This window comes from Bombus impatiens, unplaced genomic scaffold (assembly GCF_000188095.3).
Source record: "Bombus impatiens unplaced genomic scaffold, BIMP_2.2 scf_0102, whole genome shotgun sequence".
NCBI lineage: Eukaryota > Metazoa > Arthropoda > Insecta > Hymenoptera > Apidae > Bombus > Bombus impatiens.
The window spans coordinates 2,295,874-2,314,346 of record NT_176521.1 but is presented as its reverse complement, the minus strand read 5'-3'; the positions used below and the strand labels follow the sequence as shown (position 1 = coordinate 2,314,346).

At 38.8% G+C, this 18,473-nt stretch overlaps 2 protein-coding genes across 4 annotated transcripts in view; one reads left to right on the top strand and one right to left on the bottom strand.

Annotated features, from left to right (window-relative positions):
- Nucleotides 1-18,473, top strand: part of LOC100749628 (autophagy-related protein 16-1) — a 608,083-nt gene that overhangs the window by 296,903 nt on the left and 292,707 nt on the right. The window lies entirely within an intron of this gene.
- The window catches only part of LOC100749749, a 96,746-nt gene that overhangs the window by 17,485 nt on the left and 60,788 nt on the right, over nt 1-18,473 (bottom strand). The window contains exon 5 of the mRNA XM_024364657.2: nt 864-1,200. Within this exon, the coding sequence (XP_024220425.1) occupies nt 864-1,200 (337 nt within the window). The remainder of the gene's footprint in view (nt 1-863; nt 1,201-18,473) is intronic.

Sequence of the window (18,473 nt, the reverse complement as noted above, 5' to 3'; positions counted from 1 at the left end):
CACGTGTGCAATGTAATCACGTTTACAGAAAATCCCTACCGGACCTTTCAAGAGTACGTGGTGTACGGTAGAACTGGTGAAATGTGTGGTCTACGATTTCCAAGCGAATTCTATGCCCGGAATTGACGTTGAATTGTTTTACTTCGTCGTGCCAAATGAATTAAAGTAAGTTCACGTAACGAGAAATCTCACATTGTCGAACAGCGTCCCACGGCATTTCGCAGGAACGCCGCGAAATAGCATTTTATTAAACATGAACCAAACGAACAAACGACCAGTTGTTCCGCGAGAATTAAACGTGACGTGGCGTCATAGTCCTCGATTTATTTTTTCTTCTTATGAACGACTAATAGAAAAATTCTGTTGTAAATTTTGGTTGAATAAAAAATAGCAATTCTGTTCCAATTTTGAGAATATTAACTTTAAAATTAAAATGTAGTTTGATGCAGATTGTTATTTTTTTTTTTTTTTTAGTTTAATTTAGTATCTTTATTCTAAATGAAACAAATTTCGTTCTCGGAGAAAAATTTAATACTTCGTCGATGTACTAAATTTTATTATCGTTAGATATGTTTCAAGTAGGATTTATTTTAAGCTTCAGTTGTCTCTATATTATTCGCTTAATTTTTGTCCTATCTTTTTAAATACTTAATGATTATGGTTACGATCAATCAGACTTTCAATATTACTATTAACATGGCGAGTTGTTGCGGTGTTAATTAATTAAGCCTTTGCTCAATCTTTTGTTCGTCCGGTGCAATACAGGATACAGAGACAGTGACAAATGCGATTTGCAGAAATCCAAGTGGAAGTTGTTTGAAAATAATTTGTCAAGGAAATAATAATTTGGCATAATATTTTACCTGAATATCCGAAAGAGTAGCTCTGGAGTGATGGCTAAGACGGCACACCATATCACCAGTGTCGCCATAGTCGTAAGAATGGCAACGGAATGGCGAGTTCAAGCAAAGTTCTCGGCATTCTTCTGCACTGCCAACATCTTGATATACGGAATCCACAGTTTTCAAGATACGCCCAGACAGCTTCTTGAATTCACAAAGTTTCACCGGTTCGTCCACACAGTGGTTTTCTAGATAATCAAAATCTTTAGCAGATTGGAAAGCGCTTGATCCTGCAACGGTTAGCCGGTCCATATCTGAAAGTTCACACTGTTTCGTTGAGTTTGCGTAGTTGGCAGATCTGAAACAAAAAGAAAAAAACATTTTTTTTTACCACTTCTTGGACTATGTTGAATATATTGAATAAAAAGAAGAAGTATGCTCACTTAAAATTTTGATCTTTATCTTCTAAATCCGTATACAAATGCACCAATAATTTCATTAGTCTAGAAATGACATTTCAAACCATATGCAATGACTATGTTTCACGCTAAAACCCAGTATTCCATCGAACTGTCAAACGAATTGACCTGTTGCACAACATCTGACAAAATGACCAGAATCCTTCTATGTCTATTAAGCTACTGCGACTATTAATACATGAAACCGCCGGAGTAAGTAACAGAGAAAGCAAACCTCTGGATTCCGATGAAACAGTGTGTAACTATATTAAGTTTCAATGACGCAAAGCGGAATCACAGAGTCCATAGGGGAAATTGTAATAGAAGCTAACTAATGAATTTCCACAAAACTGCGAGCTTTACGTTCCCAAATATTGCGACAGCACAGATTGAACGAATCACTGTAGCTTCTCGCAAATTTGTCATTAAAACGAACTACAACGCCTATATGAACGCAGACACAATTACTTTGCATCTATAGCACATTACAGTGCTTAAACACTTGTCATAGAAAACTTTTATGCATATATTGCATGTATTATATAAAACATCTTGAAACTAATACTATGATAATACTATCATATTATTGGCAAACAATATTATTTATTGCAAACATATCTAATGTAAAATCAGTATACTGTATGGACAGCCAGGTTAAAATGTAATAAAGTGTTAACGATAGTCCTAACGAATGTTGAAATTTATTAATATTTCACGATTTCTGCAAAACACATTACATGCACTAAATAGTATGCTGTGTGTATGTTTGAAACTTCAGCAATATACATAATCACGATAGCGGAGTCTCATCACAGTGTTAATAAAATTTCAAAATTTCAACAAATAAGATATTTATAAAATGTTTTTACAAATGTTCGAATACTTTCATGAGTTATTGTACATGACTCGGCACTAATATTTCTCGGAAGATCAGTGACTGTTAATGTAAAACGAAGCGAAATTGTTCTATGGTGCGTTTAATCAACAAGAAACCCGTCTTTAATGGCGTGAAACAGAAATATTGCGTTTAGAACCGCTCACTCTCTAAACGTGTCACGGTAAAATATACGAGCGTATTAAGTGGGTTTTCTTCTATTTTTCAAAGACGCCTGGCGCCCGTAGGTCGAAGCAATTATTACATGCTAGCTAGTAATAGTGCCCCGTAATAGTGCATAGTTCAACTGCGAAAACACTAATTTACCAGCGTTTACAGAGGATTCAACCGAGCAGTTTCCCATCTCTTCTTCGTTTTTGTCCATGTTCGTTAATGCTTGCGTGTAATGAACGTATAGTTCTCCGGAAGTAAAGACGTTTAGTTTCTGATTGCTTGGCCTTAGTTTCCCTTTTTCACTATTTTAAATGTAAACGCAGTGAGAAGAGTGATATTCTTGTTTACCTTACATTAATTAGGCCACTAATGTTTATGCATTTTTAGCAAATGTACAAAGCTGTTTCCTAAATTGTGTGTTCATGAAAATATGAAATTTTCTACTAATAGTAATATGATATAATTGGAATACGAATAACTTTTATGATTAAAATTGATTCCTGTAAATTATGAATAGAACAAGTAATAATAAATTTTGTCGAAATTTTTATACAGCTAAATCCTTCATCTTCAAATATGATTCGAAATTAATTTCGATTGTAATTTTACTTAGCCTTAGTAGAGTAGTCTTTTATGTTTTTTGCTCTTTCATCTTTTATATTATATTTCTAATAATTTACAAATAATTGTTAGATAAAATCTCTACGATTTCCATTATAATAGAATGGAATAGATAATATATCAAACTAAAAGCAAAGAAATTTGAAAGTTTCGATTATGAAAAGTTGAAGTACTAAATCATCATCGTCTTGCACCTAAAGTTAGGTTAGAACATTGATGCTTCTCTCATTCCTCGAACATCAGGTTCAAAGTGAGCAGCGGAGAGCCAAATGTATTCCACGTCGCTCGATCGATTTTGGATTATATTGCCTTAAGACCTGAATAATATTCATGGCTGGTACGTTATGATTTCAATATTCTCAGAGTTCTCGTCCAAGGGAATCCAAGTCGAAAAATCACCGCGCCCTTATGCGGTTCGTCGCGATAAACGCCGCCATTGAGTCGAACGTATAATCGAATCGTCTGCAGGTCTCGCGATTATCGTAGAGCTTCTTTTTATCGTATTTGCCAACGAGACGTTCCTTATCAACTCGGTAATCCGTATTCTGAGTGACTTGATTCTTTGAAGGTGAAGTTATTTAATAGAACAAAAAAATGTTACGGTCGATAGTAATTTTAATATAAATTTAGAGAAAAGATGAAAAAAAAAAAAAAAACAGAGCAGAGTCAAAAAATTCAGAGAAGACTATCGACCCTGGTGCCCAAGTATAAACGATTGAAATAATTGTAAATCCAATTAACTATAAAATGTTATTCTTTACGCTTGAACATTCCACACATTTTGATCTGGAATATTTTTTAACAAAAAATTTCGCAATGTTCAATTAAACACAAATAGGTGTAGTGAATTCGAATAACTACCAAATTCAAGTTAACTACCACTCATTCTGATTTAGAATGTTTTCAAATATTTTTAATAAAAATGTTCCACCAATTTTCTTTTAATGAAATGTTTCGGCAACTTTTATTTCGCTATACGGTTATTATTAGGATACTATCGTAGATAGATCGAACGATAGTATAGTACTAGTTTTAAGCTAGAAAGTATTCTCACAGAGTTCGGAACGAGGACGTAACATTTCTGTGAATCGTTTCGACGAAAAACTCAATTGAAACTCCCGAATCCTATCTCTAAGTCGTTGAACAATGTAGTTAACTGAGAGAACTACGCGACGTCTCAAACATATCGTTTGCACGGTGGTCTCAACGGAAAGCCAGTGGCTGCGCTGTTTTTATCGATCCAGTGACAATCGAATTGATCAAATTCAAATGATATCGTTTGATGAAACAGCACAAACAGAAATGAAGGGTTTCGTAATCGGACGTATCTAGTTGACTGTTTGTTCGTTAAATCAACAAGTTTCGGCAGAATTGTTCGCGATTCGAATAATTGGACCACGATGTGCGCGTTCCAGCGGCGTTTATTATTCATTCCGCGCACGCGGTTCGGGAAATCGCTTTTATCGCGAATTACTTTTATCCGATTCGCTGATCCGGTCTGTGATTGTGGCGCGACAAGATTTACGCGCGGCTACGCATCGGTCCGATCGTCATCGATCTTTAATAGAAACGTCAAACGATATTTCCTCGCGCAAATTGCCGCTCCACCAATATTGCCATTCGAATGGAGAAATTAAACACGCCTTCTTTATTTCCCCTTCGACGAATACATTTTTCATAAGTCTGTCTGTCAATCTGCTATTATTTTCAAATATACGTAGGTTTGATTTTGTTTGTTTTGTCATTTTATTTTACTTCTTGCTAAATGTTTAAAAAATTTCTAATCGTCTGTTTTTTATAAAGTAAATTTATATCTATCGATTTTGTCGTACAATAATTAATTCAAGAACTCGAAATCAATATAGCTGTTTGTGGATCATTTGCTTTTTGAGCATTTGTTTGAAATTTAATATTCATTCTGTAGACACGTCAAAAAGTATGCAGAAACCGGAGGCTTCTTATGGCAGCAGATAGATATTTATACATCACCTGTAACACTTACATTCTTTAAATTAGATGCTGCGTAAATTCCATCAAATTTTATTTTATTAAATTTAGAAAAATTTAAGGTTCGATTTTCCATCTTTGAAATTCATTTTTAATACATCCTCTTCTTTTAATATCTTCCTTTTAATTCTTGAAATACATCATTTATCATAGATAACTTTCATATTCACATTGTATGTGTGTGTTTCATAAATCATTTAAAAATTTGATTAACGCTATAATGAAATATTTCAATGCACAGTCCAATTTTTACTGTCATTTAATGTTATCTATTCTTTGTTCTGTGCATAAGCAAGAAGTTGACCAGTGAGCGACCGTCTCTTCGAACGATAAAGTCACCACTGATTTTTCTTTTCTCGAATCGAGGCAAAAGATATACCGTTGCCGTACGACTTAAAACCTCGAGGGAAATTTTAACCTCCCAGGCAGATGTTAAATGCGAAGTTAACTTCGACAGAGCGATGTCCGGGCGTGCCGTTTCACCCCCCTCTATCGACCACACCCTCATCCCCTTTTTTTCCAGCCGAACTGTTTCCCTCTTGCTTCAGCTCCTAGGACAATTGCTCCCATTCTCCGTTCGCCAATCGTAATTCCACCTACCATCTTTCCACGCCGGGACTATTTCGAACAAATGGCGAGACAAAAAAGACAGCGCGGATCAGGGGCGGTTGGGGCGGAGTAAGACGAGTCAGGACGGTGGAAACGCGCCGCTGCGCTGGAGGCAACGACGGAAAAGAATTACAAGTGACTCGGCCCGCTGCATCTCGATGAATCTCAAATTATTCGTCGCGCGGCAGGACGAGGCGTTTCAATACAAACGAATCGACTGTGTTCGACGCATCTAACTTGCATTAAATTTCCATCCAGCCGCGAACGAGGAACGAAGGCGATGAAGCTTGGCTGGCAACCGGGTCGGATCAAATAAATAAATCGAATAAGTAAATGCGATTCAGTGAGATCCCCACGAAGACGAGGGAGAAAGAAAAAGAGAGAGAGAGAGAGAGAGAGAGAGAGAGAGAAAAGGCGACTTTTTACGTGTTTGAGCATTAGAGACGCATTTCCCTTCGTAATTTTAGCGGAACGCAACGAGCACCATTTACGGCGTACACAGTCCTTGCGGCTTGTCAACCGTAATTGAATTTCTACCGGTATTTAAGCCGCTTTCCTGACGTAATTTTTTCGAAGAAAAATTTCGTACTTGCACCACGAGTGGCATTCCCGCGCGCCCGTCCGGCGTCGTGCCATCTAGAGACGCAAGAATTTCACGTAATTTCAGGTATTAAAAAGGCCGATTTCTTCGTCGAATTAAAAAACACGGTTTTAGTACCAGATTTTATTTCATATGCGTATATTTCGTTAAGAATTTTCAAGATTTTTGTGTTAGTTACACCAGTACTGGTCGTCTAGTATTTTATTTATTTCTGTTGCTGAGTTTATTTTATTCGACTGCTTAGAATTGATATTGCATGTTGGAAATCGTCGTCGTAACTTACACTTGAAAGAAGCTAAAAAGTCTATCAATGTAGATAATTCAAGGTGTGCTTGAAGGTCGCTATGAATATGAAATTAATCTCTTTCTCTTCCTTCTGTTTTTTACACAAAACAGAAATTTGATATATAACAAATTTTCCTAAGTCAGTTGCTAGAAGAGTAGTGTATCTTGTCATTTTTATATACATTTTAAGATTGATTTTAAATTTGATCAACGTCGTCATGACAATCGTGTCTCGTAACAGCGCTAATGAAATTTCAAAAAGGTTTCATACGACACACACAGCATAGACGTAAAAGATTTCTATGGCAGGTATCCAGCTGGTGAGCTAGTTTATAAAGATTATATCCAATGATCAGTCTATTAAAAATCAAATTCGCGCATCAAAATGCAAACGATTATAGCTTCACCGTGCAGTCGAACGATCTCTATCCTCACACTTGGAACACACAGTGCCATATATTTCCAGCTGAACCAATGAAATCTCCGCGGGCGTGTCGTGGCGAAGAGGAAAATTTCGTCGCAAACCTGCGGGAGCGATAAAATATTGTGGACGCGGGAACATCGTTGCGTTACGTTTGTCGATGTCATCTGGCCCGCGGAGAGTTCGACGAAAATAGCCGTGCTAGGAAACGTTGCGAAAGTTAAATTGATCCGTTAACAGTCTATAGGCGATAAAGGGCGAAACGAGGAGGAGGCGTTCTAAAAGGCAGATCGACTATGAATTGGATAACTGATCCCGTGCAATACGACATTCGTTGTTCCACGTCACATATGTTGCGCTTTATGGTGCACACCGGTATTCGTATACCGGTATACGAGCTGAAAAACGCTAATTTGCATTACTCTTTTATAACCTCGTGGTCCCTTTTTACGCCCACGACTCGACGTCGGAACACAATCCGAGAGGATAAGCGGTTATATTAATGATCGTCTGGCAAAAACAAGCTAGTGGCGAGTCCCGGCTCTTTGTACCGAACTACCCGAAACGGCTTCATATCTGCATCCATTTTTTCTCGGCTTGGAATAAACTAATCAACTCCAGATTGTATGCCCATGCTCTACCATACAACGACCGTTCCATTTATGCGTTACTCGTAAACGTATATCAAAACTATACGTCACTGGAATGAACCTCGTTGTTCGCCTGCTTCCTGGAAATATTAAATTCGTCCGACTTTTATGCGAAATAGGCAGCCGATTCTCTCTCGAGCTCTTGATTAAAAAATATTTCACAGGTGACATAAATGTCTCGAGAATTTTGATATAGAGAATATCGTAGTTGAAACGAAATCGTTTATAAATATCTACCTTTACTAAATAAAATCGTAGATCAAACAGGTTCGATCATCCCGCTTTTCAACCAGTATCAATCGACACAATAAATATTTTATTTAATTCGTTCGACGACACTCTTCCTAAGTATTAAAAAGTCGAGTCGTGTTAAGTAATAGGTAGAGGGATAAGACAAAACGGGGAAAGTACTGCAAAGGAGTAAAAGGCTATGAGATAAAAGATAGGTCAAGATCGAAGGAGATAACCAATGGGAGGAAAGAGGAGTTTGAACGGACATTTTGGTAGTTACGAACAGCCACGAGCTGGGATCTCGGTATCCCACCCAGTATCCATGTGCTATTACTCGGAGATATACGTCGTCTACGCAATCCCGTGATGCATTGCGCGTTCAGCCGCGACTACTGGACGAGACACCCTTTCCACGCTTCGAATTTGCTCTCTCTCTCTCTCTCTTCCTCTCTTTCTCTTTCTACCATCCGTTTCATCCCTCTGTACATCGACTTTTCCCCGTTGCACCAGCACTCACCACCCTCTTTCCCTGCTAGCGTTTCTCCAGTCTCTCGCTTTCCCGACAAATAGCTACAATTACGTTCATGTGCCAATACATAACCCACCCTGCTGCCCTCGTCTTCCACAACCCTCTCTCCAATCCCACTTCTCTGCTTCCCTTCCGCTCTCCACCTATCTATCGGCCGAACAAAGTGCACCACTACGAGTCGTCCGTTTTCCGGCGATGTTCGCATCCGATACCGCATCTACGTCTTTCTATCTCGCCAGTCTCGTTCTCTTCTGGCTCTCTCTTCTCTCCATTCTTTCCTCCCCTCGTCACCATCTCGATCACTTGGCCTTGGGGACGAAAAACGACACCGGCAGGGAAAAAGTTTCGGCGACTCTGGCTTCTACAACTACTATTTCGAAGAGCAAACGGTACATTCTTTATCAGGGTTTTTCCAAGCTGTCGGGGTAATCTAGGAATTCAAGGGTGCAGGGATTTTTTCACTGTATTTCTATTAAGCATTAACGAATTGGAGATTCGTGTATCTCGATAAAGCTGTTCTCAGTGGTGCAATAGCTTTTTCGATTATAATTTGTATTGTGGTAATTCATTTTTACGAATTTAATATTCCTATTCTAGTTCGTTTTGGGGATAGCGTGTATGCTATGCTTTCGGCACTTCATTCTACGATCTATCTCTTTATTTTAACATCTGATTCGTTCTTCCGATTTAACTATTTTAGTTACGGAAGAATTGGTCGGTAAATTTTTCGTAAATGGTGCTAACGTTGAGTCCACAATTAGTGAAAAATAGGTTGCGTGACTCAACGTCTGAGTCGCCGGTCTCGAATGGTTTAAGCGTTTCATATTTCCTTCATAAGTTTCAAATAAATTTACAGTCTCGTAATTGGATTAGACCCATTTTTCTTCCTTATTTTTTCTTAAGAATTCTTTCTATTTTCATTCTGTATCACGCTTTAACTTTCTACATCTCTATTCACATAAATCTAACGTACAGTAGTAAGAAAGCATTAAGCGTTGGTAACGTTTAAGAATATAAATGGCCGTTGGTAGCAGAAACCAAAGCTAATTGTCAGGGAACACGGAATTAACCCTTTGCCTCTTATATCGTGCAAAGTATCAAGGAATCAAGCCTGCGGTGCTGCTACTTCCTACTACCAACGTGTGCACATATATTATATATCTTATCTCGAGCATTTGCTACCTTTGCGCTCTCGTATCATGTTATTCGAAGAAAAAAAGGGGTCGAAGAACTGATCGTAAAGGTTCGAGAAATCACTTGAGGGAACTCTAAGGAATCATGTGGCAGCATTTACGTTGCCTCATAGCTGTGCGCGATATTTCTTGGCGACGATTCAAGAGAAATCGCGATGCTTGAATTACCTGGCTGCGAGAAAATAAAGCATAGAGGCTGCATAGTTGCTTCCTCGGAACTCGGTAAGCACCTCGAGGTGTAAGGAATTAGACGTTACAGCGACGATACACACGTCTAGGGGACGCGCACACACGAACGCAACTCACACGCAGTCCCTACGTTCGTTGGTATTAGCGTTTATATGTACAGTACAGTCGCCCGATGTAATTACGATAAAGTTAATGTAAGGGTGTGTCGGGTGGCCCAGCTGGCTCTAAGGTCGATCAACGACGTTCTGGGTGTAACAGGTGCTACCTTGTGAGTTTCAGAACATCGGTATAGCGCTTTTGTCGGCCAGCAAGCAAGCAGTTAAGATATGGGCCCAGCTGTGTCTTAGAAATAGGGTGCTGCGAAAACTTCGCAAACTCGACTCAACGGCAAATTTTTACGTTGTAGATGACGTTCGAACGAACTGTCGCCTGTGTTAACATTTCCATCTTTTGATAAAAACTGAAGAAATTCGATCTTTATGTTCCTTTCATTGCTTGGAAGAATATTATATTTGGAATTATATATAAACAACATTGTATTTTAAAATATCACCAATGTTGATGTATTATCTTCGTCATTCTATCCTACTTTCTATCGCATTGTTCATTAATCGTATTTTTCTATCGTTAAGGAATTCCTTAAATGCGAAGAAGGTATGAAATAATTGTTAGATTCTTAAATGTAGAGGGAATATAAAGGAATTATCAATATACATAATTTTATGTTAAGGATTTCCTTAGCATATGAAAGTTTTTGTTTGTTTAAACGAGAGATAGGTTGATGAATTTGTGAAAATTTGTGAATTGCAATATGATTCCAATTCTAATATAGTATTATTCTTCACAAGAGCATCACAAAAGATAAGATATTTCTATTACCAGTAATTGATTGGAGAAGCTTTTTACATAACTAACAAATATTCTCTCGTGAAGGGTTTGAAAGATCGAAGGACGAATAGATTCGATGGTGGCATGGAAGAAACAAAAGAAAGTGTATCTAATGGCGAGGATTGAATCTGCTATCGAAGGTGTACGCCTACATTCACGATGCTAATTAATAAATATCTCTACGGCTAATGAATTGTGGTTTCTAATCATAGCAAATACATATAACAGCACGGTAAGGCCAGCCTGATTGCGAATTAATTACTTCTATCGCTTCCATTTGCATATGCAAATCGCTGCAACAGAGTTGCAGACTTGGAGAAACTGTGAGAGAGATAGAGAAACAAGAACGAGAGAGGAAAAAGGGACGAGGGTTGGAGGTAAGAAATTTCCTGCTATCATCGCTGGTGTAACCTGTATAGGCAAACGATAAAACGATAGAGAGAAAGAGCGAACTTCCACTTATCGTGGAATTCGTTTCTATCAGGAGTTCTTGTAACAGTTCATGTTAACGACGCTCGATAGCCCCGTTTATAGACATTATGTACATGCTTGTTCTGATCGTTCAATACGCGGCTCTTCTATAAGAGAAATTTTTAGTTAGTTGAACATCTATTAGGAATTCTTAATTCTTCGTTGATACATGGTGCAGGATGATCAAGTGCAATTGAAGATAGAAATCTTTCTCTTGTTAATATGATAAAATAAATTTGCTTCTTTACTAAAATTTATAACAAGGTAGCTAATGGAAGATTTTTTATTAAATTTCTGTCTAATACATGTTTTTATGATAAAGGAATCAAGTACCACTTTTTAGTCGAATATATTAACTGTACTTGCATAAAGTATATAATATTGAAACTATAAGGTTCAGTGAAAAATTATTCATGCAGCGATTGGTTTTTATAATAAAAATATTAACTTTACATCTTTAGCAGAATATACCTAACCTAATTACGTAAACCGTATAAAAAAGTATGATATAAAAAATTCATAGAATAATTCGTTATCATAAAGAATATATACGAAACAAATTTCTAACTTAATTATCTAAAGTGCATTGTAATCTGAACAATATGTATTTCGTTTTATCGACTTAAACACGATATATCGACCAAGTCTGTAACTCGCGAAATTATAAGCATGTTATAATCCGCTTAACGTTGTCGGTGTTTATACCAAAGTTACTTACGCCTCTATTATATATTTACCATGCCTTTTATTCGGAGAGATCCCTCGTCGGTCCGAACTCTAATGAACAGCAACAACACTGTCGAGCGTATCTAAAGCCGACATCGTCAAAGTTAAAATCTGCCACGGGTTCATGGTGCGTAATGCGAGCTACGAGCAGACTATGATCTGATAACGTTCGAAGATATAAAAGGAAAATGGAACAAGGGTCCACAGAGCAGAAAAGAGGGTCGATCGTCCCGGCAATGGGTAGTACGATGTTGGCGAAGAACACCGGACCAGAGGTGTACGTAGATAGAAACAGAGTCGCGATAAAGTCGTATCTTTCTTATTGCTATCTTCGCCGTAATTCTCCCCAAGTCGCTAGGAACGAACACGCAAGAATAGTACGGTCAGCAGCAGCGAGCAAGCAAACAAGCAAGCAGTACGACGACAGGAGCAACGTTGCTCTGTACGCCTGTTTGTACGTACACACTGTCGAGATCTGTGCACAGCGGTGTGCATACTGACAGGATATATTTTAATGGTCGGATTTCTGCGCGCATGCACGTCCCTATCTTTCACGGTAACGACGCAACCAACCCCGTACGAACGTCATGCAAACACCGAATGAAAATGGGGGTTGAGCTAGTAGGGACGAGAGAAACAGTGAGAGAGAAAAAGATTGAGAGGGGAGGGGAGATGGAGAGCAGTGCATACCAGAACTGGAATAGCAAAGAGGCGAAGGTAGGAGACGAGAAGGATGCATGTTAAAAGCGAATGTTCTTTTAACCGTTGCTACATTTTATCCCTGGCCTCGCTACTGTAAGATCATTAACCCCGTCCGTAAAAGCTACGGGACATTTTCGTCGTTTGTTCGCTTCCACACCTGCTGGCTGACTCCTTGTTTCTTTCTAAAAACCTTCTATTCTATTTATGCTGGCGTGAGCGAACGTTCATTCAGTTTCCACTAAGCGCGACGCGTGTAGTAACAATTCTTTTCAATGATATTCGCGGCAATGCCTTCGATGCTCCGCCGCGTATAACGAATTATGTAAATCAAAACGGGGAAGGAGTTCGCTATCACGCACCCTTTGCATACTTTTATGCATGACGGCGTAAAAGGTATACCGAAGTTCTTGCTACTGGCATAGATATAACTTCTTTGGAGAAGAAGAGGGGAAAAAAGAGGTTAGAGCATTGTATTGTGTAGTTCACACCGATCCCGTTTCTTATCAACTTGCTCCTCTTGCTGCATGCAATTTTACAGTGTTACATTAACAGTTTCTTTTGGTATTGGTTTTATTCGGCAATTTTACGCTTCGGTTAAGCTTCGAAGAAAAAGTAATGGTGTTTATACTTCGAGAATCTTCGTCTAGAATTGATTCCTGTAGAATTCTAATTGAAGTCTTGATTATTCATGAGAAAATAGATTGCAAATTTTGTTCCTTGACTTGGAAACTTGAAGCAATAAACGGTTGTAATAATTACATAGCGACATTAAATAAAATAACATTTAAAAGATGTAATTATATTATCATAGTTCTATTATTTTCATACACAGACAATATAACAGCAAAATACTAATTAAAAAATCGTAATACAAAAAATTCCACAATTCTCCAAAACCTCACAGTGTCCACATGCACTTCGCTATTTTTTCTATCTTCCTATACTCAAGGAAGTCGTTTCGCGAGGAGAAGCAAAAGTATCGGAGACGGACGAGTCAAGCATAGGAATAGATTGGACAGGCAGGTAGAGAGACGGACGAGGCAGGCATAGGGTCGAAACAGTCGGGTATGCCATACGTATTAGAGATCTAACTGACAACTGGCGGTCCTTAACATTCTCCCATCTCAAGCTTTGAATGATTTACTTGGATTCGCCACTGTTTAGTTTAAACAAACGCTATACCCGTACGGATACTGGTTGGTCTTCGCGTGCCACTATGCATCTCGTAACCAGGTAAGTTGGTATTGCTGTAGCGATTGCCTGGGTCGCTGTCACTGCCATCAAGTCGTTGTACAAGGTGCAGGCTCAGCAAAGTGGGGGCGGTACGACGGGGCCCAGCGGGGTTTCTACCCGTCGAGATGAGTACCGACGATTGCGGGACTACTGGTTGACCAGCCAGTACACCTACTGCACTGGCTGCATTCAACGCGTACCAACTGCACCGCAGATATATCGCTGTACAGCCTGATCCTTATATGGTGACTAATTGATTGCAGCCTGTGCGTATTACATTTGCGTTTTAAAGGATGCAAAATATACACTCGTGTCTATTCGGTTCAATTACATTCGCGGATCGAATCGAACTGGATCATGTTTTTTTCTTTCTGGAGTTACTAATAGAGCAATTGATTCGTGTATTAGTTCTCCTTCGTTTGAATCGAAAGAGCTACTGTGATTGATACTCGTAACTTCACGTCTGTTAGTTTAAGCATCTTCTTTATTTGATGTACTCTTCGAATATTAGTTTTTGGGTAAGGGAGTAAGATCGGGTTATTAGGGTCAGCTAAGCTCCAATATCTTAAAATTCAAGCTCGAAGTTTGGATGGAATAATCAAATAAAGTGGAATCGTTTGAGTTGATAGGATATTTGAGTCAAACTATTTACCATGTAATTGCACGAATCCAGTCAGAAGCAATCTTTGAGTGATCTATAGATATTATGACGGAATATTTGACAATGGAATAATAAACAATGAAGTACATTGTGTACATTGACAGTTCAATGACCATAATTCTATACGTAGGTTTATTTATTGAAACGAAGAGTCGAATGAAAATAATGTGATGGTAAATATTTATATAGCTTGACAATTAATAATATTATTTAAATGTTATCCCAGAAAGTAACAAACTTTAAAATACTTTAAGTGAAGAACTTTTAAATGTATATGTTAAGATCAACCCAGCTTTTAATTTTAATTATCTTCTTACTCATTTAGATTCCGATCAGTTGGTCATTAAAAATAACATATAGGTACATACATACAAATATATAGTTTTAATTACGGGGTAGAATCGTGTAGCATAATAATCGTATTTTAATAGCTAAGAACGACGCGTACATTCTAACTGCAAAGGTTTAACCCAATAGTTTGCACAGGCTCGATTCCAGCAATTTTACTTCCCTGGCAAAGATCTTTTATAATGTCCTGTGTCTATTATCCCTGTCTCTTACATCCTCTTGATCCGCGTCGTTACGTCGCAAATACACGTTGTCATTTACTTCCCGGTAAATTTCCCTCTTCATAAATACTTAAGAAATAGCGCAGAACGACAGGCTAATGTACGTTTAAATGTCACAGGAAATTCCTTCTTCCTTTCTCTTTCTCTGCCCCTCTTTCCGCTATCTCGTACGTTCAACATAACGCGAATTCAGTTCCGTAGCTTCATGTTTATACGACCTCCATTCACTCGCATACAAAAGCCTCTAACCAAGAGAATTTGCAAAGATTCTAACGAAGAAATTTTTGAGCGTGTCGGTACAATGTTCGATAATTGGCCACCCGTTTCCGTTATTGCAGTTGCCTTCTTCCTTGGCTAAACCCAATATCATCTCATCCGAGAACTTTGAACGGATTCCCGAGTAACAATAAATAGCTTCGTTAGTCCATGGATATTGGAAATCGGTGCAGGCGAGCTGGACAACTAATTAAAGACGGTATGAATGTTCCCGATGCGATTATCGGGGCCGTGCGCGGAATAATACGCACAACGAGTACAAATCTTAACATCGGGCCGATCGCTCGATTTGCTACTGGTAATTGAAACTCTTGTATAAAGAAACAATAAGGATGTCGCGGCTAATTAACGAGCATGGAGATGCCTGTTCGAGCAAACCCGTGTAACTGATTCGCCCAAGAACCTTGGAAATCTCTTCTCGAATCTGCACAAAAGTCCAAACGTCGCGACGCGCCGCGTCCTTCTAATCTTTCTTAGTCGCGCGATTTTTCCACTTAACTTTTCTAAAGAATTTTACGAAGTAGGAGCTATTACGCTTTCGATTAAGATTTCCCAATATTCTGATTGCTCTTCAAATACGCCGATCGCGAGATCATTCGCGCGGAATGTAATTAGCTTCATGACGTTTATCGCGAAATACAACACATTATATCACAGTACGACTTTGATGCTTGTAACGACGACGGTTTTCTCGTTGGCGTTACCTTTAAACTTTTCTTATTATCACAATCCAAGAAATATCAGCTTTCATTATCACGACAGATGAACAGCAATTCGTAGTCGATTGTCTCTGTTGTAGGAACAGCAATCAGGAAGTAAGATAATTGATTGATCCAATTTCATAGATTTAGAACTGGACATATACTACGCAAACAAGCACCAATATTTAGTTTTCTGAATCAAGTTCTGCTTTTCGTCAGCAGTTCTACGAGTCATGAGATCAGAAATGATTATTTCTTTTGAATCATTTTATAGATATTAGAATGAAACAAGAATACGAAAGCTTTGAGACAAAAATCTAACAATTTCTTGCTATACTATGTTTAGATAATAGATAGTTCCATTGATCGATGTTTGATAATCAAATTTCTACTGTACTACGAAAGAAAAATTGATTCTGGGTTATCATTGAACGGCCCTTAAACAAGGATCTAGATACTTGCGTCAGCCAAAACGTCTGAAATTTCTGATTTCTCGATCCCTGGGAGATTTGTAATATTTGACTACTGACCAATTTTACGACTTTTCTATATATATATATTTGTTCTGCCTATACCTGGCTGAGGGTCGAAATATAAATGGTTTAGCCTCTTGATATAATTCAGACACGCACGTTCTACTGATGCCAAATGATTTATAGAAGTGGCTGCAGGGACCACGCAGGATCAGTCTTTCTTAGAGGGACGATCAGGAAGGCGCGTTTGAGTGAATCTGAAACGAAGATCCGGCGTAACGCCCACGTCTGAACTCGAAGGTAACAAGTAACGATTTTCTGGCACGGACGTTTATCGCATGATAAATGAGGCGCGAACGCAACAACGACTTAATCCCTTTGACACATAACCATCAGTATGATAACTATCGCGTGTGTCGAGGATACGTCTCTCTTTTCTAAAACGAAAGGGAGACCAGATTTAACCTACGAGTTGACAACAGACGCGGAAGCGGCCGGTCTAGAGGATGAATGTTACATGAATGCCTCGTACGAGTACTACGATTGTCCAAGTCGTGTACCCACCGGCTGGAACGTGATGGAAAAACATTACTCTCGTTGAATTGCCGTAATTCGTAGGCTATCGTAACTTGTTCTCTCGTGAAGCCCACTACCGCCATTTCTCATCGCATGCCCGCGAATACGTTATTGCTGCACGTCGAGTTTCTTGTAAAACGATTACAATTGTAACAGCAGAATAACCGACCATTAGTTTCGTTACTTCAATATGGACATAGTTCACTTTTATTGAATCGTGTGATGAATTTCCGCTGACCTGTATAGACGACTCTCAGAGTTTCGATGAGATCAGTATAAAATGATATTAAAATTTGATCGTATATTTTCTTACTAAAGGAATCGTGCTTCTAATTTTGTGACCGATTTAAGATTGCAGAGGATAATTACAAACAAAAGTAAATGAAGTATATACTATTTAAAAAAAAGACGGTGTTCGTGAAAGAACTATTTGCGAATAATCTGCTAAATTTAAAGACGATGACTTCGATCTTGAGGATCCCTTCCAAGAAGAAGGATGGTTTCTTCCAAGTGCTCCACAATTAGTAAGTATCAACTAAAGGCATTGACTAAGAATGAATGAAATAGAATGTTGAATTAAAACAAAACATATCTGATGAGCATGATGATGAAAAAGAACATGTATTAAACCAAGTTTCCAAAACACAGTGTCATAAAACAGCGACGAAATTAATCGGAATTCATCGAACACATCGATACACAGTTTCCTTTGAAACTGAATCCTAACGATGTCTTTCGTCATTCATTAGAAATAGCTGTGGCCCGTATTCGCTCTTGAATTAAATGGAATGCACCGCATAATAGGAATGGGAATCGCGGACCAAACCGGACCAATGCAATCGAATGGCTATACGTCCGGCAGCCCCTGGTGACTGTTTAGTCAAACGTACGCCGATCAATTTACATTTTAATAGCTGGTGCGGTTCGGACACTGTTATAACGTGCCAGTCTATTTGTGAATGGATCGATCGTTATCGATTTACCGTCTGTTTCCTCTCCTTTGCGAATCCGGCTCGTTACACGATTTTTCCTTGGACCGCGGGTTCGGGTAACGAGAAGGTAAGATGGTATGACAACTGCTCGAGAGATTGGTAGAGAGGCTAGTCTGATTACGGCGCAATCATCTGCGATATCGACCACATTCCCGTCTCTCCTTTTTACCCTCCCACTAAGCTATCCTTCTTCTCCGCGTATCTCGTTCTATCGTTTCTTTATCTCGTCTCGTTTCTTTCCTCCTCTCTTAGCTTCTTCCCTTTTGAGTCTTGACGGTTGCGCGTCTCGAGGGCGCGATCCGAAGAGCTTCGCCTAACGATCGTTGGTCCTCTTTGCGACCAACCAGTTCCAGAATCCCCCTTTGTGACGGTCACACATGGAGAAGAGGTGTTTCCGCATGAACGCACGCAAAGTCGATGTCTATTGCGGAATTCGGACTGGACGCGACTCTGGGGCTCGGTCCTTTGCTGGATTCGGTGCGGTTGACCGATTTGAAACTAACGAGGTGCCCCTTTCTCGC